General features: G+C 36.4%; 1 protein-coding gene across 3 annotated transcripts in view; it reads right to left on the bottom strand.

The window, feature by feature from the left end:
• LOC149080074 (uncharacterized) overlaps positions 1-23,322 on the bottom strand; it is a 36,106-nt gene extending 12,784 nt beyond the window's left edge. Inside the window, exons 1-5 of one of the 3 annotated variants that reach the window (XM_089239036.1) lie at positions 23,196-23,322; positions 12,345-12,685; positions 10,057-10,383; positions 7,463-7,677; positions 4,445-4,702 (exon numbers count right to left, since the gene is read on the bottom strand). In XM_089239036.1, coding sequence (XP_089095162.1) covers positions 4,445-4,702; positions 7,463-7,585 — 381 coding nt within the window. In that variant the 5' untranslated portion in view covers positions 7,586-7,677; positions 10,057-10,383; positions 12,345-12,685; positions 23,196-23,322. The remainder of the gene's footprint in view (positions 1-4,444; positions 4,703-7,462; positions 7,678-10,056; positions 10,384-12,344; positions 12,686-23,195) is intronic. The other 2 variants (XM_089239037.1, XM_089239035.1) reach the window with 2 other exon arrangements.
• Between the last annotated feature and the right edge of the window lie 2,102 nt (positions 23,323-25,424).

Genomic DNA, 25,424 nt, shown 5'->3' with positions numbered 1-25,424 from the left:
TCATTTGAGAGAAAGAGAAGTACAGGAACTTCCTTATTATCATTTTTTAAAATTGCTTTCAAGCTCTCTATCTGAAATCATGGGCAGAGCAGCCTCCGCTTCTAAAAGAATATTTTTACCTATTTCTTTGCAAGCTTTTTTTGTCCCCTGTTGATCGTTCAGGCTTGAGCTCCTAGAAGCAAATTTTTTTGCCGCCTTAGTTCTGAGGACCCTCCACACGCAGAACGAGAGCCTGTGAGATCACTTGGCCTTTTTGCTTTTGAAAAAGTTCCTCTCCCACAAGCGTTTCCACGCAAATAAAGAAATACAAAACACTACTTTGACACAGTCATGGGTCTTTTAAAACTCAGTCTCGCACTTTGTCAGATCTTTCATAAACAATGGAAATTATGTGAAAAAGTAGCTGAAGAAATACAGGGAACCTCTCGATAACGGATACCCTTGGGACCAAAAATTTTTGTCCCACAACAGGAATTGTCCATTAAAGATAGTAAAATACATAGAGTCCTGTTGATTGTTAAAAGTGTCCTTTAATGGGAGGTGTCCGTTTGCGGGGAGTATTATGGGAGGTACTGTATACATGGCTCCCACATCTTTGATCTGGGCCCCTAGACTAAGATAGGCTGAGATCTTTGATGGGGCCTTCCATAGTGAAGTTATAATGTAAAAATTACAAAAGTAATGAGACTTGTCTCAGGAACCCTGTCAGCCCTACCCTTGTGAGGGCCATGACTACTGTATCACAGAAAAAGAGTACCCTCTATGTTCAGTTTACTCTTACTCATAACTTTATCCGACAGACCAGACACGACCCAGGCTCTGTCCCTTCCAGGATATAAGCCTTTTACCTGTTCATAACTTTATCTGGATCAGCGGTTTCCAATCAGCACTTACCCCAGGACCCTTTGGTCAAACAATGAGTTAAACAAAGGCCTTGTCTATAAAACTTGATTAAAAAAATAAAAATAAATTAAATCAATTAAAAACAATTAATGTAGTTAATTAGAATAAAAACAAACTGTGAAAATAAGGAATAAATTCATTGATTTTTTTAACCCTTTAAGACTGGGAAATTTTCGAAAATATGAATGTTGCTACGTATTTCACCCACACGATCAATCGAGATTGGTCTTAAACGGATAATTTACTATTATTAGTACTTTCAATGAATGCGTAATTTTAAATTTGCACCTAAAACCGGAACAGAAAAAAGGTGCCTTTTGAGATTTCGCTCCCCCATTGACAAAAACATGGCTACGCCACTGACTCTAGCCCTAGAGAGCCTATTATTTTGATTTTTTCTTACACCATAATTAGATAAATGAAATGCAAACAATCAAGGCAAGTTATTTTTTGCAGAATTTGAGACCGAGTTTTTTTTTTAACTGATGCAGACTGACCAAATATAACTATTGATATTAGAAAATTGAGAAAAATATTTCATTATGAGAATGTTTTTAAATAATTCCATATGAAAATATTATCATTTGATTTAATTATTCTTCATTTTCCTCTAGCACTCTTTTGCATGTTACCTAATTACATATTTTGTATTTGATTGAATCAAATTCCAACTCATCTTGATGGACCACAAACACTTTTTTGGCATAATTATATCAAATCAACTTGGCTAATAATGCAGGTATTATAATCGATTAATGAAACAGTGGGAGCAGTTCCCAAAGCAGAATATTTTTCATTGTTCTGCAATGAGCCCTCGGCTGACTGGAAATGTTCTGCAGTCAAAATTCCCATAAATGTTTTCTACACCTTTCTTAAAATTCTTTCAGACTATTCCACAGTAGCACTGATTGTTCTATGATGTATGTCACAGATTTTGGCATATTCTGCATTGGAAAGTGCAGCCAAGATTTCAGCCAGTTTCTCGGACCTTTAATATTATATTTTATAAATGTCTTTTTTCAGTGCTTGTTTTAGGCATTTTTAATGTTTTTATGTCTACCTATTTTAACCATTTTTAGTGCTTCCGAGCCCTAATCATTGTAAAAAAATTATGAATACATAATATTTACAGTATAGTATGAATCTTACGAAATATTGGTTCCCCATATAACCCTTTAATGTGGTATGATAGGGGCACATGAAAAGTGGAATAGGAGGAGGTACACACATCGTTACTGTACTTCCCGTGTTGATATTTGCATGTGAGCGTGTCATATTGTAAATGAGAAAAAAATTAGTGAAACTTTGAATCATTCGTATATTGAATCACCCCCCCCCCCCAGGAAATAATGAAAACTTGGATATAATTTGCTCTACAACTATTCATTTGCATAAAAATAGCTATTAAAATCTGTATTTGAACAAAAGTGGAACAATTTTTTCATATACATAATACACACACACACACACAATACAATCTTATAATAAAATAATACGATATTGTCATAAACAAACATACAATACTATAATGTTTATAAATTAACTTACTCTAAACAATGAGAGAGAAGGGCCATCAAGTAGGAGGATTCACAGACTTACTGTTGTCTGTTTAAGTCAATTGTCTTCTTCATTTGTGTGACTTTGAAAAAGAACCTATTCAATGGCACTTGCTTTGGCCTCTTTTTTAATATTTCTTGGAAATGGGAAATTGTTTTTTGACAGATTTATTGCTTGCACTGCTACAGCTTTGTTTGGATGGTTCTTTTCCACAAAATTTTGCACAGATTCTAACATTCACTGAATGAACATCTCTGCACATCTAATTTTATTTGAAGTGTGAGGGACTTCTCCCTTTTATCTTTCTCAGACAAGATACCCTCCATAAGTTCTTGCTGTTACGCGCAATAGAGATCCATCAGTTTGGTCAACTCCTGATCAAGGTCTTCCACTAGTTCTTGAATACCATGCTCATTCACCTCTACTCCCATGCTCTTCCCCAAGGACATCATTATCAACATCAGCATCTGTTGAAGGTCAGTTTTTTAATCAGAGTTAGATTCAAAACTGAGAAAGGAGGATGCCTGCGCACACCTTCAGTGACGCCATTTTCCCTGACTTTCACAATAGCAGGCATCACTATTCTGACTGATAAAACCGGCCCCAACAAAAATTTTTCCTGATTGGGAATTTTAATGAATATTGATCAATGGAAAAAAACCACAAAAATACTCATGTTAGTGAAGATATGTGTTTCAAAGTGGGAAAAAAAGAAAAATAATTCCAGAAACCTGAAAAGGAAGACAAAAGGAAGAATTTTCCATAACGCGGGAGGATGCTCAAATGACATCAAAAAGGAAGACATGTTCTTCAAAAAAGTAAAAAAAAGGGCATCTTGTAACCCTTCCCCCCCCCCCGGTCACATAATTACAATCCCTACTCTCTTAGTAACACAGGAAGCATTAGCATGCCAGTGATTGGTTACTGTGAGCAAAAAAACTAGCAAGACGTCACGAGAGGCTGAGTTTTTGGGCAAAACAATTTCAAAGTTCATTGACGAAAAATGAAAGCATTTTTTATTAAATCAGAAAATGATAGCTGGGTGCTCGCTTCGCGAGCCGTTATTATTGTTTTCTCGATACACCTGAACCACATTTGCTTATATCAGAAACAAAAGTAGAAACATCTTTTAGTAAATCAATAAATGCCAGCAGATGGAAAAAAAATTGGTTTTTTTTTCATCTTTGATAGTGGATATTGGATTCCAGCACAACTAAATGTATCTATTGTTAAACGTCGCCAGCAAAAATTTCATCAGGATTGACGTATGGTTCATAACTCATTTTGGCCAATCATGATGCGCTAAATTTCTACAATGTAACTAGAAATGTAGGGATTGTTTATAAGCCCCTGTCTGAACTCAGAGCATTTATATTAAAATGTTGTGCTCACGACACCCATCTCGAGTACACATCACCCATCTTAAATTCCCGTCGCCGTTGTTGCCTTCCTGCTATTTGTGGAAGTCATACATGGTAAGCAATGAATTTATTGGGTTTTTTTTACAAAAAATAAATATTTATATTTCTACACAATTTCAATCTTGAAATCACATCACCTATCTTAGTTTCACGTTGCCCATAAAGCCCAGGCAACGCCCTGTACTTCAGCTAGTATCTATACATAGAATAACACTGTAAAATCTTATCACTTTGCCCCTTCCCCCCAAAACACATTTTGCCTTCCTCCAAAAGAAATTTCTGGCTACCGCACTGCTTATACCATATCCATAATTACTATCACTTCCCTTCAGTCCATTTCAGTGCCTCAGCAATCAATAACATGCCACAAAAAAAAAATTTCTAATGAATTAAATATATTTCTTATATAAAGTTTGATCCCGGAAATCCAAAGAACTGTAAATAGGTTTAGTAAAAAAATGTAAATAGGAAATATATTAAATAATTAATTATGAAATATTTATTCATTATTAATGTAATGAATAAATTAGAATTGTGGTTGCACGGTAGTATTAATCAATTACCTGAACTACATCCTCAGAATTTTCATCAACATCCAACATATAAACGACTAAGCTATGGTTTGGAAGATGAGTTTGGAAAGATTTTAAAAATGCAGGAACTAAATCAGTCGTTGCAGAAGAAAAAGCAGTAACAAATGTTGGAATAGCAAGAAACTTCCATTTGTGGTTAGGATAAAAATTATCTTCATAGAAACCAAGTTTCACCATATATTTTTCTAATGGATCAATGTCATCTGCCTGAGCAGTCCTCTGAGCACTCTGCAAAAAAAAGAAACAATTCAAGTCTGACAAAAAAGTGCATTTAATGTGCATACTGAAGAGTACTGGATTAAATAAAATTTTGAATTAAAAAAAATTTACACCTCTTAATTTTTCAAAAAAAAATTATTAAATATCACCAATAAATGCAATGAAATGAAAGCTTTATTACAGCAAATTACAGCACATGCTAATCAAGAATCCTCTCATATGATCTCTGTATATATTGTTTGCAATACACTGCATTGCACAAGATACGTAAGTCAAAGGCATGTTAGAACACCTTTTCTGAATGCAGTTACCAAGAGAAAAATGTGCCAATTTCTCACAGGAGCAATTATAATTGATTTATCAGTTGATAAAAGGATTTTTTTTTTCTTTTCAAAAAGAAGTACTGGCCTAGTTCTGGGAGGGGAGGGGTTAAGCTGTAAACTGCTAATTTCCCCTTAAGGGTAAAAAAATAATGGTGGGTATGGTGGTCATATTTAGCTATCATTATTAAAAATATATTATTTAATGTACTCATTATTCCACTAGAAGTAATGCCATAAAATAACAATTTATTGCAAAATTTAAATAAAATGAAAAGTGCAAAAGTAACTACGCACAGCAAAAAATTTTATATCAGAGATTCCCAGATGATGCGCCATGACACACATATTTCAGTAATAACATTATAATGAAAGCAACTATAAAGCTGTGATTCCCAAATAATGTACCACAGCACTTTAGCCTGCTATTACTATGCCTCAAGGAGTGCTGTGATATAGTTAAAATACTGCTCGCATTTCCAAAATTTCCATGGATGTGAAACAGTTTGAAAATATGGCCTATAGCCTAATGAAATAGGTATCTAAAAATAAAAGATAAAGACAGTATTTCTTTTTTGTACTAATTGTTCGCAGAGTTGGAGGCAACAATGAACACCAACTACATGCACTACATCACAGATAAAATGTTGTATTAAGAAAATTTCATCAAACATGTTTTTTTAATCTGAGGTTTTCAGAGCAAGTTATGAATATTGCAGTTTCTAATCAATTGAATAAGGAAGATGCTAAATATACCGGACAATTCTCTGACCTACACAGGGTAAGTAAAAAATAAATTAAAAATTGTAGCGACCACATTCTGATAGTGCAGATAGAAAAAGAACGACATAAGATTTCATGAAAATTAGTTGATATTCTCGTTTTTAAGAAAAACCCCAAAAACTTACTCTTTAAAAAGAGATATATTTAAAAATTTCCATAAAAAAATGTTGCACTGCCCAAAGACTAATAATGTAGAAATTTTAATCTACGATGACAATAAGAAATGTGAAAATATTTTATTTTACTTAATGCTAGTTCTGAAAACTTCTAACATGGACCCTAAAATCAGGTGGAGTGCCTCTCTACTGTTTATTTTTTCTTTCTGATATATTCTGTTGTCTTGATATGTTTCAGGATAATCATATATTAGAGCCAATTCTTTTATTTGTAATCATGATGAGGGACAGAAGATAAACAAAAATTTATAAAATTTTATTTTTATTGACATATCATGGGTCGTCATATTTTTGCACTACAGTAAAACCTCGATAAGTCGTCACCTCAAGTTATAGAAAAATTATGATGGCTTAAGCGGAGTGCCGTCAGTTTCAATGTGCAATGTTGTGAAAATCATATAAATTTAAAGTAATATGAAATTTATTAAAGTACGAATCAAAATAACAATATTAATAAAATTCATAGATCGTGAAAGAATAAATAATAGCAATTTTTTATCTTTTTTACCTCTTATTACTTAAATTATTGTGGTAAAATGAACTGAACACTTTGATTTATACTAGTAATTTTTAGGAATTTTTAATTTAGACTAACAGAGCAACTGTTAGTCTAAAGCTATAAGTAGCTTTAAGTAGCTATATAAGTAGCTTTTCTTCATAATAGAACTCTCTATTGCACATAAATTTTACATATAAATCAAATTTAAAAAATTTTAGTATTTTAATTCTTCATCAGTAGTTCATGATGCAACTACAAAGTAATCTCGAACACTTTTGACTTGGTGGAGGGGCCCTGGGCAGGGAAAAGTAAACAGAATAAATTTTGGTTTTGCCGGAGATGCCCTAGTCCTTCCCCCAGGGGGGGGCCGAAGTGCTTACGTTGCTTCTTGTGACAGAGCCTGGGTGTTTCGCGGTTTCTCCAGTAGAGCCCATGCAGAAATGAGATCTCGCTTGAACAGTCCCCAACGTTCCAAAAACCTTAGTCTGCAAATGAACTTCCTCAGCGTAACTTTCGTTACTTAAACTGTTGCGTTTGGGTATATAGGATTTTATGGTGACTTTTTTAAGCATATGACACTGCTGTTAACAAGCTCTTTTTTAATGGGAGCCATAAAAATAGTCTGTTCCACTTTCTCAATTTTTTTCATAGTGACGTGTTAACCGAAATTAGCGACGAGTAAACAAGGGTTTAATAACATTGTTGTCTATGAGAGGTGGAAGGGCCTGAAGAAAAATGACGACTTAACCAGAGTGACGACTTATTAGGATGACGACTTAACGAGGTTTTACTGTATTTAAATTCAGAGATCATGTGGTTTATTTTATGGTCATTACATTCAAAATAATTTTATAAAATATTTTTTTCAATGTGAGAAATACTACTTTAAGCACTATTTTACTATTTATACTAATTTATTTAAATACTATTTTAAAAATGTAATGCTATTTTACTACTATAATACGTATTTAAACTTTAATATTGAATATACCTTGACATGTTGAATTTGTCTTTCCTGAGATTGATACCAAAAGTTCTGGTCGCCCATGAAAAATATGACGACTGCAACAAATGTAAAGGTTGCCAAAAGGAACAGAAAAGTTCGTAATTTCATTTTTAAGCACAATAAATAGTTTCTTCAAGAAGTATTCAGTAACCTCAAAATTCCAGGGTATATAACACCAGGAAATACATTTTCAGCCTGACCTAAAAAATAAAAATCTAAATGAATAAAATAATTACAGAAAAAAAAAGAACTTGCACAAATATGAAATTCTAAAATAATTCACCTTTTGCTTTTTAAATATACAGTATTTTAAATATACATCATGCAAGGCTGTAACTAGGGTTTTTGCTGCCCAGGGTAAACATGATTTTGCCACACTCCACAACTTCAAAATTTGATAATTTTATAATGGTTCTCTCTTTGTTCCCATTTAAAACTACCGCTCCTTAAATTTCCCACCTGGAACAGTTGTGCCCTCCTGTAGTTCTGGTCCTGATATCATGAATGTACAAGATGGCATATTAAACTGACACTACTCAAGGACATCCACAGCTCAATCCAATAACTGAAATAGCATGAAATATCATATAAGGACTAATAATGACATAGGAAGAAATATTCTACAGAAGAAAAAAATTAGTTTCTAAATTTGCCTATATGAAGGGTATGCAACAGAAACATTTACATTAATTGCAGTTAAAAGCCTTGAAATATGAATTCTTGGCTATGAAAACTTCAACACCCATTTTGATATATAAAAGTTAGAAAAAACTAATCAGACATTAAAAATCAGACATTCTGATTATTGAAACTGCTTAATTATGTGTGCTATGTTACCTTAGTAGAAGCAAATACATGCTCCTCAAACGGGTGGGTGAATGTTCATCTCTCACCCTCCCGCCTATGCTAATGACAAATTTTTTACTGGTATCAACCTATGTACCTTAACAAGTGTTACTAGTGAAATTATTTCACCTTCACCAGCCCAATGAAGCAGCCGAGTGGCACAGTGGCAAGATGCTCATCTACTATCGTGAAGGTTTCTATTCTAGGGAAAGACATAGATAAGTTATTTTTCTATCAAACCTGAGGCAACCACTGATAGATGCACTCAAGAAAGGTTGAAGACCCCTACTTTAGAACAGAAAACTGTTACCAAATTCCTGTTTTAACAAGTAGCAAAGTTTTTCCCCCTCAAAATTTTGCAATATTATAAGCGAAAATAATATACAAAAGTACTCTTCAGTTAGTATTGCTAACTGTTGGAAAAAGCAATACCATGTATGCAGCAGAACAGGAATTTAAAAGATGCCATGTCACTTTTTAAGAATATGGATCATTACCAAGAAAAGAAAAAAAGGATTCTCGAAGAGAATCATGGTTAACATGCACAGCAGACTTATATTGAAAGCTTGAAATCTCAATTGCTCAATGTGAACAACCCCCATCTCTTTGTAGTTGTTAAAATTTCACAATTCAAGAGACCAAAAACAATAAGTTGATACAGAATCATCAACTTTATAAATGGATGACTAAGGTGAAGAAATATCAAGATTAAAGTTAATCTTGCCTAAGTATTATCTCTGATGAAAGACTTAAAGTGAGTCATACTGACTACCCTGTCTTCGCTATAAATGAAATAGCACTACAGAACTCAAAGGCAAAAGGAAAACATGTTCAGGATGAGACAAAAAAATTGAATTAAGGAAGCAGTTGGACTTTGACTACAGAAAAATAGAAATGTGCAAAATTACATGCAACTCCCCAGCTAAAAAAAGAATGAAAGTTATTCAAACTTTTCTGAAAAATGTTAGAATGTTATGGGGTGCGGGTTTAATACAAAAAGGTTGATATGCAAATCATTAGAAAAGTGATTAATCAACAGATGGGGATTTATCATCTATTTAACCACTTCACGTACAAGGTTGACAAGAAATTTTAATTATCTCTATATGACGAATCAGCGATAAATCTGGTAACCTCGTGCTAACCTAACCACATATTAGAAAATAAAAATATAAAAAGAAAAAGTTAATAACTAACATTATGCTCCAATATTACTCACAATGACATACTAACCAAACATGCAATAATTCTTTCCCGTGTAATCCCATAGGTAGCATACCTTTGCACTAACAATCATGAAATTTTTTGCCTGTAAACAGCGATTAACACAATTCTCTGTAAATCCTGCCAAATTTACGACGAACTTGGTACATTTGGCGAGAGTGTTAATAAGTTGGCTATGTCATGACACCTAAACATCATTTGAGAAGCTTCCTGACTTTTCTCTGCCTATACAAAAGCGCCACCAGGAGAAAACTGTAAAGAGTTTTGAATTTTTATAATACGAAATGTACCATTCCACTACATTTCTGGTTAATTTTTTTCTTGTTCCCAAGAATAAATCAAGCAGACGACAATAAAGAATGACAACAATTTTCCACTTGAATCATTTATTAACAAAGTTAAATTTTAAAGTTTACAACTAAACATTTTTAAGTTTGAACAACATAATGCAACAAAATTTTTTTAGAGTTTTAGCACTAAAAATATCACAGTTATCGGAATGTTCTCACCCGATTGTTCCAACTAGACACTTTTCAAAATGTCCTTTTTTACAGGAACCATTGCTACATTATTTAGTTGAGCAAAGTGGATGAACACCTCTGAGAGATTCGAGTCCCACAGGAACAGCATTGAGAGAGTCCAGGGAGAATGTCTCATGTCATTCTCAGCAAGATTCCTTTACTGATGAGAGACATTGATACAAGTTTTTATGTGAAAACCATTACTTTCCGGTTGTCTTCTGCACAGGCACAGTGATAGCCACCAGGACCACAAGTACTGCGACTCGATGGATCAGGTGTCAAAGCACGCTGCTCTGGTATATCAACACATGGCTCCTAGAGAACACAGGAGGAAAGTGGAATGAAATGTGACTGTACACAGCACACTGCTGGTATATAAAGGGAAATTCCCCATCACACACGAACCAATCAGCTTTGGGACTTGACAGCACTGGAATTAGTATAACATTTTTTGATAGACAAAATCTACTTTGCATATATTTATATAATAAAACAATATTGTGCAACTATAATATTCAGAATCTGTCAACAACACAAATTTAAACATTGAAGACTTGGGTGGGGTCTACAACATAAGGCCTATGACAGGTTGAAAATTTTCATATAGTTATAAACTGTACTGCATTCCATGGCCTATAATCTGCGTGATGGTAAATATTGCACTTACTTTATATATAAACACATTTCCAGATAATTTCAACTAAAAACATACTATACATTTAGTATAGCATTTTCTTTAACTGAGGAGAACGACAACCCACCATGGGGGTCTCGCATCACGGACAATCCATGGGCCCCTCATGTTAGAGATCTCTTGTATGTTAGAGAAGCCACTCTCTGTTTAGTGTGTTTCATCAAATTGCTGCTTGTGAATACGTGTAATTAATATACCATTCTCTAGCACATTAATGGTTAATTTTTTGTTTCCTATCAATAAATCATCAGCGGACAGCAATAAAGAATGACAGCAATTTTTCCACTTGAAAACATTTATTTAACAAAGTTAATACAAGATATACAGAAGACTGGATGTTGTGAAGATATTTATTATTTCAGATGTTAATTTTTTTTTTTTTTTTAAGGAAGGAAAAAACTCATCTCTGCCTCTACCGGGAGTCGAACCCGGGTCCCTCGATTGCCGGACGAGTGATCTGACCACTAAGCTACAGAGGAGATAGAGATTTTCCTTCACTAGAGCATATATATGCCGAACGGAACCGTGCAATGGACGGTGCAATCGATCAGCTAATAGCTCATGGACGACGAGCCACCAGATGGCTATATATATGACATGAATGTCGCTCTCCACTTGTTAATACAAGATATACAGAAGACTGGATGTTGTGAAGATATTTATTATTTCAGATGTTAATTTTTTTTTTTTTTTTTTTTAAGGAAGGAAAAAACTCATCTCTGCCTCTACCGGGAGTCGAACCCGGGTCCCTCGATTGCCGGACGAGTGCTCTGACCACTAAGCTACAGAGGAGATAGAGATTTTCCTTCACTAGAGCGTATATATGCCGAACGGAACCGTGCAATGGACGGTGCAACCGATCAGCTAATAGCTCATGGACGACGAGCCACCAGATGGCTATATATATGACATGAATGTCGCTCTCCACTTGTTAATACAAAATATACAGAAGACTGGATGTTGTGAAGATATTTATTATTTCAGATGTTAATTTTTTAAGGAAGGAAAAAACTCATCTCTGCCTCTACCGGGAGTCGAACCCGGGTCCCTCGATTGCCGGAAGAGTGCTCTGACCACTAAGCTACAGAGGAGATATCCTCTGTAGATGTATATCTTGTATTAACAAGTGGAGAGCGACATTCATGTCATATATATAGCCATCTGGTGGCTCGTCGTCCATGAGCTATTAGCTGATCGGTTGCACCGTCCATTGCACGGTTCCGTTCGGCATATATACGCTCTAGTGAAGGAAAATCTCTATCTCCTTTGTAGCTTAGTGGTCAGAGCACTCGTCCGGCAATCGAGGGACCCGGGTTCGACTCCCGGTAGAGGCAGAGATGAGTTTTTTCCTTCCTTAAAAAATTAACATCTGAAATAATAAATATCTTCACAACATCCAATCTTCTGTATATCTTGTATTAACAAGTGGAGAGCGACATTCATGTCATAACAAAGTTAAGATAAAATTACAATTTAACAGTTTTAGATTCTTCCAATAACACAATGCAAATTTTAAAGTTCTCAAAGAATTAAAGTTAAATATATCACACAAGTATGACAATTAAAATTTGAACAGTCTCACCAGATCTGTCCAACTAGAACATCTCCCAAAGTCTATTGCACAGGAACCGTCCCTCCATGAAGCCAGCACCAGTTTTCTTTTAGTTAAGAGGCCATGAGGATCTACACCTTCTCACGACCAGCCGACACAGGAAAATCAAAGGAATTATGATGCTTTATGAAGTTATCACCATCTGCAGGATCTCATCATAGCTGAAGTATAGACGAGAATTTCCAGGAGGAAATCTTTACCTCCCAATCATTTCAATGGCAGTGAAGGAACAACCACCAAGGCTAGGCTTACAGGACTCCAACGATTCAGGAAGTGCACAAGCACTCAAGACAGCTAATCTCAGGTCAAGTCTAGAACAAGATACAAGAGCAAACAAGAGTGAGTGTTCACAACACATACACCGGTTATAAAGGGAAATTCTCCCCATCATGGGAATTCACCAGAGTCAATCCGCTTTGAGACTCGATATTGAAATTAGCATAACATCTTGGACAGACAAAAACTAGTTTACATGCGCTTACCTAATTTTATAATACCGACTGATTATGACAATCGAAATCTGGCATCAACACAATTGTAAACATTGAAGATCAGGTAACACTGATCAGCCGCGATCTGGGGCACACAATCACACAGATCAATCCCAGATGGCATGGCAAGGCATAATAAGAATATTAAAAATGACTAGACAAGGACCCTTCCGCTGGGGGTATATGGATAAGTTACATAAATAGCTTTTCTGTGAAATAAATGTTTGTTGTCCTTAGATTTTCTTCATGCCATCGCGAGAGATTGTGAAAGACATTATCCAGAACATGTCAGGAGGAGGATAATTCAAGAAATGGCCATGGGCATCAAGAGGCTCTCGCAGTTGGCTTACCCGGACTGATTTCCAAACATCAGGAATGAATGAACTACAGGGCTTTGTTGATTCTGTCAAGGATCCGGACATCCAGCAGGCATTGGGTCTGGGCGAATACAAGGGTGTGAGAAATGCTCTTGTCTATGATATAAAGTTTGAGGCAGCCTGACAGGTCTCAAATACAGAATGATGAGCCTTCTGCATAGCTGCCAACTTTTGAAAATGAAAATTCGGGAGATTTTCGCGCACACCAATATTTTATGCTAAAACCACCCCCTAATAAATACAATAGGGATTTTTCCAAATAAAATAGGGATTTTCCAAACATAAAAGTTAAAGCATAGGGAATAAAATCCCTACTCGAAAACTGAAGTCAAATTAAAATAGGGATTTTACACACATGGAAGTTAAACCCTTGGGAATAAAATTCCTACGCAAAAAACAAGTGAAATTGGAGGCCAAAACTTCAATGATGTAAAAATTAATATTGTGTTCAATCAGAAACGCTGTGAACAAACATTCTGCGCGAATGACCCCAAAATCATCGGAAGATGAAGGAAAACAACGTCAATTTTTGAAGAACACTGACTTTTTGTGACACTTGCTTGATGTTTTTTTTTCACTTCACGACTGATGATGGCAGTCTTTCCATGACCGATGTTTATGTCCGTAACACAACTTGTACAAAAAGGAAAAGTCAGTCCTCTTCTGGAACGTTTGATGAAAGGAAATTCATCGGAATAAGTATCTTTAAAATTGATTAAATATTGATAAATGCTTATCATTATTCATGCTTTGTTATATCGCACGTACGTAACTTCAACAAAAGAAATTTTGACCACATGTGCATCACCATAATCTTCAATTATTATCCAGGACTATTGGCTGCTAAGCCATTTCCCTGCACGATAAGACAAACAACTTTCTTGTTACCATCAGAGGGTTTGTAAAACTTCCTTAAAAAGGGAATTTCCCCATTTACGACGTGTGACGTCATTTCGAAAGGGAAAAAAAAGAGGCTTCATGCCCCACAAGAAATTCCTTAGGGATTGTTTTCATAAGCGGGGATTTTTTTAATGAAGTAGGGAATTTTTAGGGACAATTAGGGATTTTTGTGATTTTCGTAAAAATTCGGGAGATTTAAGAACTTTTCGGGAGATCGAGCGATGAAGATAAAATTCGGGAGATTCCCGAAAAATTCGGGAGACTTGGCAGCTATGCTTCTGTGATGTCAGGAAGGACTCTATGGCACAGACATCAGAAAATTAAAAGAACTCTGAAGAGTGCCAGGAATGATCATGGGAACCGGAGAGACAAGTCATTGGTGTGCTGGAAATGCCATGATAAAGGCCACCTGAGGAGCGCATGCTCAGTTGCGGCTGCCGGTACAAGAGATGTGCCATGCTGAGTGTAAGTCTCGCTGTTGCATAGCAGAGACCATGGACTCTATGTGAGAGGCAAAATTGATGGAGGTTCATGTAGGATGGTCATCAACACTGGAGCCAACGTGAGCATCATTAGGACAGACCTGACTCAAAAATTGCAGTAACGACTTCTCTACATGCCACCAGACATCATGAGACTGACCCTACAGAACTATGAAGAAACTGAACGATGTGTTCTGATTTCTTTAGTACATTTCCTGTTTTTTTTTGTTTCCCAACAATAAATCATCAGCGCAATGCAATAACGAATGACAAAAAAAATTCAGCTGAAAAACATTTATTTAACAATGTTAAGATTAAATTACAATTTAACAGTTTTAGGTCCTTCCAATAACACTATGTAAATTTCAGAGTTTTAAATTTCTAACATACAGTAGAAAGATTCATACAGTAAAATCTGTCGTTAACGGAACCTGTTTTCAATGGTAAGAAAATGTTGGTCAGGTGATTTCAATGCCAAAATACACGTTAGAAAACCTGGATTAAACGGAACCTGTCTAACGCTGAAACAGAAAGGAAAATTTTACCCTCCTAACGGAAAATTTCACACAAACACTATACCAAAGGATCATACAAAATGTTAGAGTTCTATCAAATTAATTTGTTTATGTAATTCTTGCTTACCAATGCGAGTTCTACTTCATCCACCCTTAAAATTAGCAAAAACTGTTTCCGTACTTGATGCTATGGTTTAAAAAGCCATATGTAGTGGTACAGTTGCTTTCTCAAACTGTAAAAAATAGTTTTTGGAAAAGCAGGTTTTTCTACACGAGAAATCAGTGTAAGGGTTGGATTTTTAAATTATATGCAAGACTTACAAAAAATTGTATGTTTTCGGTGATCAGTGCCGAACAGGACCGGAATTAAAGTTGCAGGGTGGCAAAATTAAAGGGTGAGAATTGAATTTTAGTAGTCGGGACAGCAAAGTCATGTTGCCCCCCCCCCCACCCACAAAAATCCTAGTTACGGCTCTGGTGCTGAGGATTACATAGACGACAATGTACAAACTGAACCTGAAATGACAGATACCGACACTGTCATTGAAAATTTCAGAAAAGTAAAAAGACGTAAATGTTGTTAATTCAGATGAACAGTGAGGGGTAAAGTTATATAGGCCTACAGATGCTGTGAAAACCTTTGAATATTTAGTAATTATAGAGTAAATAATGTAGGCCTACATTATTTTATGTATTTTAAATTTCATACGAGATCATTACATAATTTTACACATTATGTCAATTGGACCTGTATTAAGTGGAAACCTGTGTTCAACAGAAAAAAATCTAGATCCCTCGCGATTCTGTTAAAGACAGGTTTTACTGCATATCACAGAAGTAGGCCTATCACATTAAAATTTGAACAGTCCACCAGATTGGTCTGGCTAGAATGTCGCTCATGTCGAAATGTCACAGGAACTGCCACTCCATCTGTGAAGCCAACACCAGTTTCATTCAGTCAAGGTCCATGAGGATCCACACCACCTCTCGATCTGCCGATACAGGAAAATCGGAGGAATTCCAATGCTTTGTGTAGTTAGTTATCACGATCTGCAGGACCTCTTTGCAGATGAAGTACCGGTGAGAATTTCCGGGAGGAAATTTTTACCTTCCATTCATTTCAAGAAGCGCCCACCAAGGCAGATTCAGGAAGTTCCCAAGCACTCAGGAGAACTAATCTCAGATCATGTCTAAATTAGGATAAAAGAGTGTGAATGTTTACAACACATACACTGGCCATAAAAGGAAATTCCCCATCATGCGATTTCAGCAACCAATCTGCTTGAGACTTGTTCGGTATTGGCATTAGCATAATATTTTGAACGGAGAAACTGGTTTACACACGCTTACACAATTTTACAACACTGATTAATTATGATATTCGGAATCTGGTAAAGACGATCGGCCACGATCACCGACACATGACCAATCTCTGAGGACATAATGTAGCGTATTTATGTGCTACAATCCCGTGATTCAAAGATCCAATCAATTCAACAGGCAATAATTAGTGAACAAGGCATGTTCCAGATCAAAACATTTATTACTACAACATTCTTTAAACAAGTTACACGTTAGAGTTCAATAGAAAACATGTTAGTTCTGAAATCGACAACTACACTATGATTCGCAAAACACGAAAGGTCTCACCCAATACAGCCGAGGATCAACTCCTATTATCAGCGAGACATCATAGAACAACTCTTAAGTCCTACGTTGAGAACAAAGTGTCCCGTTTTCAAGTGAGGCAGATGATGTTGACCACTTGAGAAAGAACACCTCAGGAACCTACAGGAGACAGAGCACCTTTCCGAAGTTGCACAATTTGTTGACTTCGTTGAATCACATCCATCAAACATGCTATCGATCATCGGCTGAAGAAAGAAAGTTGAAGACAAGGGCGTAGCCAGGGGGGGGGGACTTGGGGGTCTGGTCCCCCCCCCCCCGAAATGTGAGAAAATGACCGAAAAAAGGGAAAAAGATGGCCAAATCCATTGTTCTGTCACTTTGGTCCCCCCCCCCGAAATGAAAGTGGTCCCCCCCCCCGAACGAAATTTCTGGCTACGCCCCTGGTTGAAGACCTAGGTAGAACATAACTGCAGGCTGACGTATCATTTTAAGGATCATCTGACCCTTTCAAGGAACCAGTTTCCAACTGACTAGAACGCATGATAAATGACTATTAGTTGACTGGAGGATTACATTTCTACAACTGGAGGATTACATTTCTACAACTGGAGGATTACATTTCTACAACTGGAGGATTACATTTCTACAACTGGAGGATTACATTTCTACAACTGGAGGATTACATTTCTACAACTACCTGGACCAGCCGGAGTAGCTCAGGAGATCGCATTTTTACGACATTAGTAACATCACAACATCAACTAGTTGTTAGTAGAGGTTAGTCACCCATCAACCTCACTGAGTAGAGTGAGTAGAATGAACTGTTCGAAGTTAGAAGATTGAATGCCACGCCTCTGATTTATCCAGCTTATTTGTAATTCTCGACGCACTGAAAGAACGTGTGCACATCGGAGAAACTATGACGTCAATCCGTTGATTTGCATATTCTGACACAATAACAAGAATTTTAGATATTCTGTATTTTTGGTTGGCAACAGTTTGATAATCATGAAGGAAGCAGGCCGGACTTCACCCACAATATCGGTAAAGCTATTGAGGGTGAGACCAAGACAATGGATTATACGTAACCAGCGAAAGTCTGAAGCACTCCACTAATTAAACAAGGTAATTGAAAACAATTATTTCTCTATAATAAATAATCACATAAATTGAACTTAATCACAAAAAGTCATTCCAGCACAACCAGGTCTTCGCCTGGGGGAAGGACCTGATGTTAGCTAGTTAACTGGGGGGGATTATCGGGACATCGGTAACACGTAACGTGAGACACAAAGGGGCGATACGTTACAATAACAAAGTAAGTACATGTATATAAAAAATTACTAGACAAGAGGATCTTTGTGACGGCAGTCTATGGTTACGTTATAGATGTCATAGTTCTGATTCAAAAAGGACACCATCTTTGAAGTGGTGGTCAACTTCAACAGGCTAGCTCCTTACCATAGTGAGTAATCAAGTGTGACCTGCCGATTTGAGGACCGAATTGCCAGAGATAAACAATTCTAAAGGAGGGGAGCAATGTTATGAAAATTATGTAAATAGTTCTTATTTATCATTTATTATGTCATTTTTTTGCCTGCAAATAGCCATTAACACAATTCTAGGTAAATCTCACCAAATTGACAACTAACTTGGCACATTCGGCAACAGTGTTGATAAGTTGACGATGTCATGACCTCAAAAGATCCTTCAAGAAGCTTCCCGACTTTTCTCTGCCAGAAGTGCCACCAGAAGAGAACTATAAGGAGTTTTGTTAAGTTTTTACAATAAGAGATCTCTTATATGTGAGAGAAGCCGCTCTCTGTTTAGCATGTTCTGTCAAATTGCTGCTTGTGAATACATGTAAATAGCTGTTTTATGAAATAAATCTGTGTTGTCTTTCGAATTTCTTCATGCTTTGCCATCTTGAGTACGTGTGAGAGACGTTATATGGAAAGTATTACACTGTGTGATATAAATATGTCTCATTAGATCAGCTGAATTTTGCAATTGATCAAAAACACTCCATACTAGACTTGAAGGTATGTAAGTATAAAAGCTGAAGCATTATATCTATGTTAGCTCAAGTCAACAAGCTATAGTTTTTTTTAAAACATAGTCCAGCACTTCTTAACCACAATTTTGAGAAACCCTTGGATTAACTGACACGTCCTGAGGATGTTTCATGATAAATACTATAGCAATGAACAAATACAGTGAAACCTGCCACTGTGTGAGATTTAGAAACTGTCTTGAACTAAATCAAAAGATAATCCCATCAATGATCAGTGCTTTAATGTGCACCTCTATAAAATGGAAACCTGCCTAGTACAGAGTATTATTATAGTCTCTTGAATTTCAGATTCATATAGATTTCACTGTACTTAGTTCTAGTAATGTTCCCTAAAACACTGATATTATTTCAAGCATTCTGTTATGATAAAAAAAAAAGTTGACAAATGGTATTGAAAGTTTAACATTTCAAAATTTAAAAAAGAAATGTCTGATTATCTATTTCTTCCCTTAAAAAAATAGATTCTGTATTATCTCAGCAATATCCTTCTATTATATTGAAAAATTAAAAAAAAAAATTCCAGCCACTCTTTCATAGGTAAAGGTAGAGATTATCTTCAGTTGAAGGAGAGAAACAAATAGTTTGAATCAAGATTTACAAGTCATGTTTCACGTGGAGAACATTCTTTAATCATCTAGAGCAGTGTTTCGCAAAGTGGGCGATGGAATGATCCAGAGGGACGATAGAAGCTACTGATTTAACATAGAATCCTATGGGTTCACTTGAGTGGGGGCGATGAGAGAAAAATATCTGAAGGAGGCAATGGAACAAAAAGTTTGGGAAGCTGTGATCTAGAGGTATACAGGGCCATTAAAGTATGACGTCAGCAGGATTTTTAGCCATTTTCAATCCCTCCTTGCCAGCAAAACTCTGACCCCCCCCCCCCTTCAGCAAAATTTCATCAGCTCTGCCTCTGTACCTCCTAATGCATATTTGGATCAGATGCTTACGCGTGGGGGGACACGACACAAGCTTTTTATCCACCCCCTCCTGGACAATCAAAAATTTATTTTTGATGCAAAAAAATTAAACATCAGAAGAAAATATTTTTATCTGTTATATGATATTTGAAGACTAATAAATCAAAATTCCTTACACAACCCCGGCATTTTGTGCTCCCTCCAAAGGTCAATCCTACGTTTGCCACAATGGGAATTAGCTTTTGAGAATATACATAGTGAGTCTGACCACCACCATCCAGGGGTGGGAAGTGACTAAGTCTATTTCGGAGCAGTTTTGAAGCAGCAAATTCAGGATTCGGAGCAGCAAATTCGGGATTTGGAGCAATTTTGGAGCAGCAAAATATGGGATTCGGAGCAGATATTTATAAATTTGAGCAGTGAAATTAACAAGAATATTTTCATTAACCCTCAACCCTTTTAAAAATAAATCTGCACTGTCTTTTGTTGTCAAACATGTTTTCGTCAGCTTGATTTTTGTTTTTGGTGTTTTAGGCTTTTGACACCTTGTTTGAAAGAGCGGCTGTCATAAAATTTTTTGCACCCGTCTATTTAAGATGATTTTTGCTTACTGAGGGCACTATTTGCTGCCTTGAACAGCAGCACTTCAAATGAGCTAAAAAAATTTTATACGTTTTTAATTTTTTTATACTTGGAAAGAAATTGTTGCAAAATGGGAGAGAATTTCGGAAGAATCAACTCAATGTTTGGCAATTCAGCACTCATTATCTGGCGAGATTGGCGATCTGACACTCACTATTTAGCGAGATTGGCCATTTAACGCTCGTTATTTGGCGATATTGACGATTTAACGCTAGTTGTTCGGCAACATTGGCGATATCGAAGATTTAACGCTCGTTGTTCGGCAACATTGGCGATTTAACGCTCATTATTCGGTAACATTGGCGATTTAATGCTCGTTATTCGGCTCGGCAAAGTTTCTAAACTAACATTCGTAATTCGGCGGACATGCGCTTTTTACACCCGGAATGAAAATTTTTTTCATGAAACATCGGGATTTAACACTATGACAATCGACTACAGTAATTTCTGCTGCTTCCAGTGACAACTTTTTTTTTTAAACGGAAACACTCGAATTTGCACTTTAAAGCTGAAAGCCATAGCAAACCATCTTCAGTTCCATGATCACGGACAATATCGGGGTTTCGCGATGGAAAGTTTAAGGTGATAGTTTAAGTATAGTGGAATAAAACACGTTCTTCTCGTAAAGAAAAGTTTAGTGGCTAGCACGAACAAAAGTTTTTTGGCGTCTTTTCCGAAATTCCGGGCATACTGAAGCAAAATTCGCTATTTGGCGCAGAAAAATGCGAAAATACGCTATTGGAGCAGGATGGCGCAAGATATTAGTTTTGGCGCAGTGCGGCGCAATTGGCGCAGAGTTCCCACCCCTGACCATCTGACACTGCTGTAGTGAACTTTGCTATGTATACACAGGGATTATTCTTCACATGATTATAGACTGAACACTATATTTTAAACTTGTTTTAAGTTTATTAACCAGTCAACTGTCCAATTAATTTCTCAGAGCGTTACCTGCAGTGCCCACTTTTTTTTAAGATGCGCATGCTTTTTCCCTTTTTTTCCTTTTCTTGGAAGTTTGAAATATTAAAATATTTTTTTATAGCATGTTTTTTTTATAGCTCGAATGTGTCGAGACATAATATGACACCCCAAAAGTGGAGGGAGGGGGTGTCATAATGTCCTGTGACTAAAAGAAATGCTGTTGATGGATTTATGTGGAACCATAGTAGTTGAACCTTTGCTAAAAGATATATGAGTAATAAAACAGATGCATCTTCGTAAGGGAATTGGAAAAAAAATAGCGATGGGGATGCAGCTTTGCAAAACATGACAAAGACAATAGTAATAATAATCTCAGACCTTGAAATATAATTGTCAACTCCATCTAGTGATGAGATAATAAAGTAGAAGGATGGCTGTACAAAGATGGCAGCACATGTATGACAAATCATTTCGTCATATCTGTGAAAAAGACAGAAAAGTCTTTGTGCCGGCAAATGCCGTCATAAGCAACACCATTACGTATATCAGCGACGGCAAATGGCGTCTTAACCACTTGACTGGTGAAAAAGACCGAAAAAAGTCTGCGCGTCTGCAAATGCCGTCGTAAGCACCTACATTACGTATGGCAGCGACAGCAAACGCCGTCGTAACCACTTGACTGGTTAATTACTGGTTTAAATTTAGTATCAAGTAAAGGAGTGGTATAGATTGCTGTAGCTAGTTGAAGGTCTTTCATCTTATTCATCATTACTTCTCTAAATTCCAGAGATGTTGATCAGTCAATGACAAGATGGTCGCTTAAAAACAACTATTTGAATATTTTGAAGTAATTCCTTTCTATTTAGTTATCGATATGATTGATAGAATTATTATGGATGTAGAGAGAGACAATAAGGCTTTTGCAAGCCAATGATTACCAATTTAAACTCCAAACATTTGCTTCTTTTCTAATATCCCACCTAGGCATAAACCAGTTGCTGTCGCAACTTTCCATCATACAAGAAAATCATATTCTCATCCACATGATATAGGAGCATAAACGGTGCAGAGATGAGGGGAAGGTGATGGCAATCTGCCATTCACGAAACATTGTACCATTAGCATAGGAGGCAGGGAAAAAGTAGACAATTCCCCCTGTCACCATGCACACCCTCGGTGAACCACATCCTCCGCCATTCGAAGAGCATGTATCCGTTTATGTATGGCAGCCCAGCAAATCACCCAAGGACAGCGCACGCCATGCGGTGAGTGAACACAAAACAGTATAGCCCGACCCTTGCCATAAGTAAGACAGGATGTGGGGGGACTGTAGAGATCTACTAGAGAAGGAGGACTTATCAATAGGGCATGTTAGTTAAGGTGCCCACAAACTAGATAAAGATTCTAAGAATATTTCACATTTTTATAAAGGGTGGTTGATAACGTAAGCATCATACAAACCCTTCTTCCCTTGTCAGCGAATCTGAACACCCTCTCATCCCCCATTGATGCTGAAGTAATACTTTAATGACCCCTAAACAAATAATTCGAATCAAGATTTACAAGTCGTGTCACACTCTTTAAACAGCTAGAGGTATACGACTTGATCGAGATAATTCATATAGGTTCATCTAAGAAAGTTATTTACAAGTTTGTCGAAACACTAAGATGACAAAATAAAATTGCGTTCACGGAAAAATCGAAATTAATTATCTTTCTTGGTACATAAATGAGCAAAGGTGAGGTGACTTATCCAGTGTGAAGCGGTATAAAAATAAACATCCCCACACACTCGGAATCAACAATATTAATAAACGATCAATAGGCAAATTAACTATATTCGTCTATTTCCAAAAAATTGTAAACCTACTTAAGTATTTAGCTGACATTATTATACTTTGAATCAATTTAAAACACATTAAACTTCCTATTTTCTTTTCTGGAGGCAGTTCTCAAAACTTGTAACTTTCGTACTAATGTTGTTAGTACAAGGCGTTTCACCCGCGAATGTGAGAAAAAGTACACTTCCGGCCGCTTCCGCCTAGCTTGTCATACATATATGACTGTTGACCATATTGGATTGAGACTAGGTCAGGACATCACAGATAAGTCTCTTTTCCCGTTATAATTATTATCACCAAGCTGACCATACTAACTCGGGGAAGAACGCTTGGAAATTACAGAAAACGATTCGATCACGCAAAACGATCTAAATCGTGGAAGAAACGTATTTTAGAAGTCTGAGATTACAATATTTTTTTTCGATGAAATTTGGTTGAAGAATTATATTTCATCAGAATAAAATTCTCGCCACCAAATACGGCTCCTCTTATCCAGCCACTGAATCACTGGAGGGGATACAGTCGAATCTTGTTTTAACGAATACCGTAATAGCGAAATTCGCGTTTTAACGAACACTTTTCTAATCCTTCAGATAAGTTTACATAAGAACAATTCAAAAACATGGAATTCCTTTATAGCGAAATTTCAATTTAACGAAGTGATTTCTCCGGTCTCTTGGAGTTCTATAACGGGATTCGACTGTATAAGTATCTGCCATCGAGCTTATATTACTGGAGGGAGCCATGGAGGAAAGAATAACAGGAGGTGACGCGACCAGCGCCTCCATTGAGAAAGCATGGGGAATCTGGGTTGCCAGATGAAGCCAGTGATCGCTCTATTAAAGGGACCAAGTAAGCCCAAACAAACCGTGGCTTCCCATGCTTTCCTATGAGAAACATCCCCGTTTTTAAAAATCATTTAAAAATTTACTATTCACTTTAGGAACACGATTTTGTTTCCTCAAATTCTGTGGATATATTTATACAATTGAACGACAGCATTTACAATTTTAGTTGTTATTTGTTTTCGAATATTAACTTCAACAACATGGAACCTTTTGCAAAAATAACCAAAATTGACCCATATCTTGTGCCCTAAAATTCCTTCTCGGCATTTTAATTTTTAAAAAATTATGAAAAAGCATGTAATACCTCAGTGCTGAGAGAGACACAATGTTTAAAGACACTTGAACAAGCGGTGTTTGAAAAAATCTGACTTTTTTGCGAAAAACATTATATATATGCAAAACATTAGCATATATAATGCCTTTCAGCTGTTTATATTAAAATATTGTAGAAATATTTCTCCATTCCAGGCAAAAACTCGAACACAGACACAATTTTAGATTCCAATTTAGAATTCAATTCGAAACTTTTTTGTCAAATTTTCGTACACATACCACTTTAAAAGCAAACTAATTGGTACAAAATGAAGAAGAAAAAAAACAGCCCAGATTATTTTTCCAAATACTATAGGCCAGAGAGAGATGACTTATCACGGTTCGTAAAAAAAGTTTTTTATTTTTTAATATTTTTTTCTCAATACATCTACATAGCGGAAAGTTCGGATGGGAGGCATATATTTCCAGTAATACGTATTCAAGAATATGAGAGTGGAACGGAAGAAGGGTGGCGAAATTTGTACAGCCTACAGGCAGCCACCGCGACGGCAGCGACATCAAATGTAAGGAAATCACGTAACTCGGTGTAAACACAGTTCGTGCCTGGTAATTTGCCCATAGAAATGTACAGTTCGGTCTCTAAATGTTGGGTATTAAAAAAAGGATAGAGAACTCATCTAAAGATGAAAAAAGATTAAATTATTACTTTTTTCATTAATACTGGAATCATTTCTTTCATTAATTATGGAATAATTTTTTTCCTAGTGTAGTCTTAACGCATGGGCCCACCCGGACACGGCCCGGGGGTCTCACGCAGAGGTGGCCCTCATGATAATGAGATATCGTTCGAGATTAAGCATGCAAATTGGTAAGCAATCACGGGGCCGCAACTAGGGGAGAGCAGTCATGTCCGGTGCCCTGGGTGCTGAACTAGAAGGGGTGCAAAATTTCAACCTTTAACCTCTCCTTCAATATTAAAAGGAGGCACTAAAATGCGGGCTTGCCCCGACTGACCAATCATCTAGTTGCGGCACTGTGTAACCATTTCTAGTTAGGTAGGGAGGTCTTAAAAAAATCAATTTGCCCGGGGGCCCCAAAATGCTCTTAGGACGACTCTGCTCTTCCCTCAGAGTACGG

The sequence above is a fragment of the Pholcus phalangioides genome, unplaced genomic scaffold, assembly GCF_987345545.1.
Source record: "Pholcus phalangioides strain wild (caught in Gottingen) unplaced genomic scaffold, Ppha-v1.0 ptg000011l_1, whole genome shotgun sequence".
NCBI classification, from domain to species: domain Eukaryota; kingdom Metazoa; phylum Arthropoda; class Arachnida; order Araneae; family Pholcidae; genus Pholcus; species Pholcus phalangioides.
This window is presented reverse-complemented; position numbering and strand designations above follow the sequence as displayed.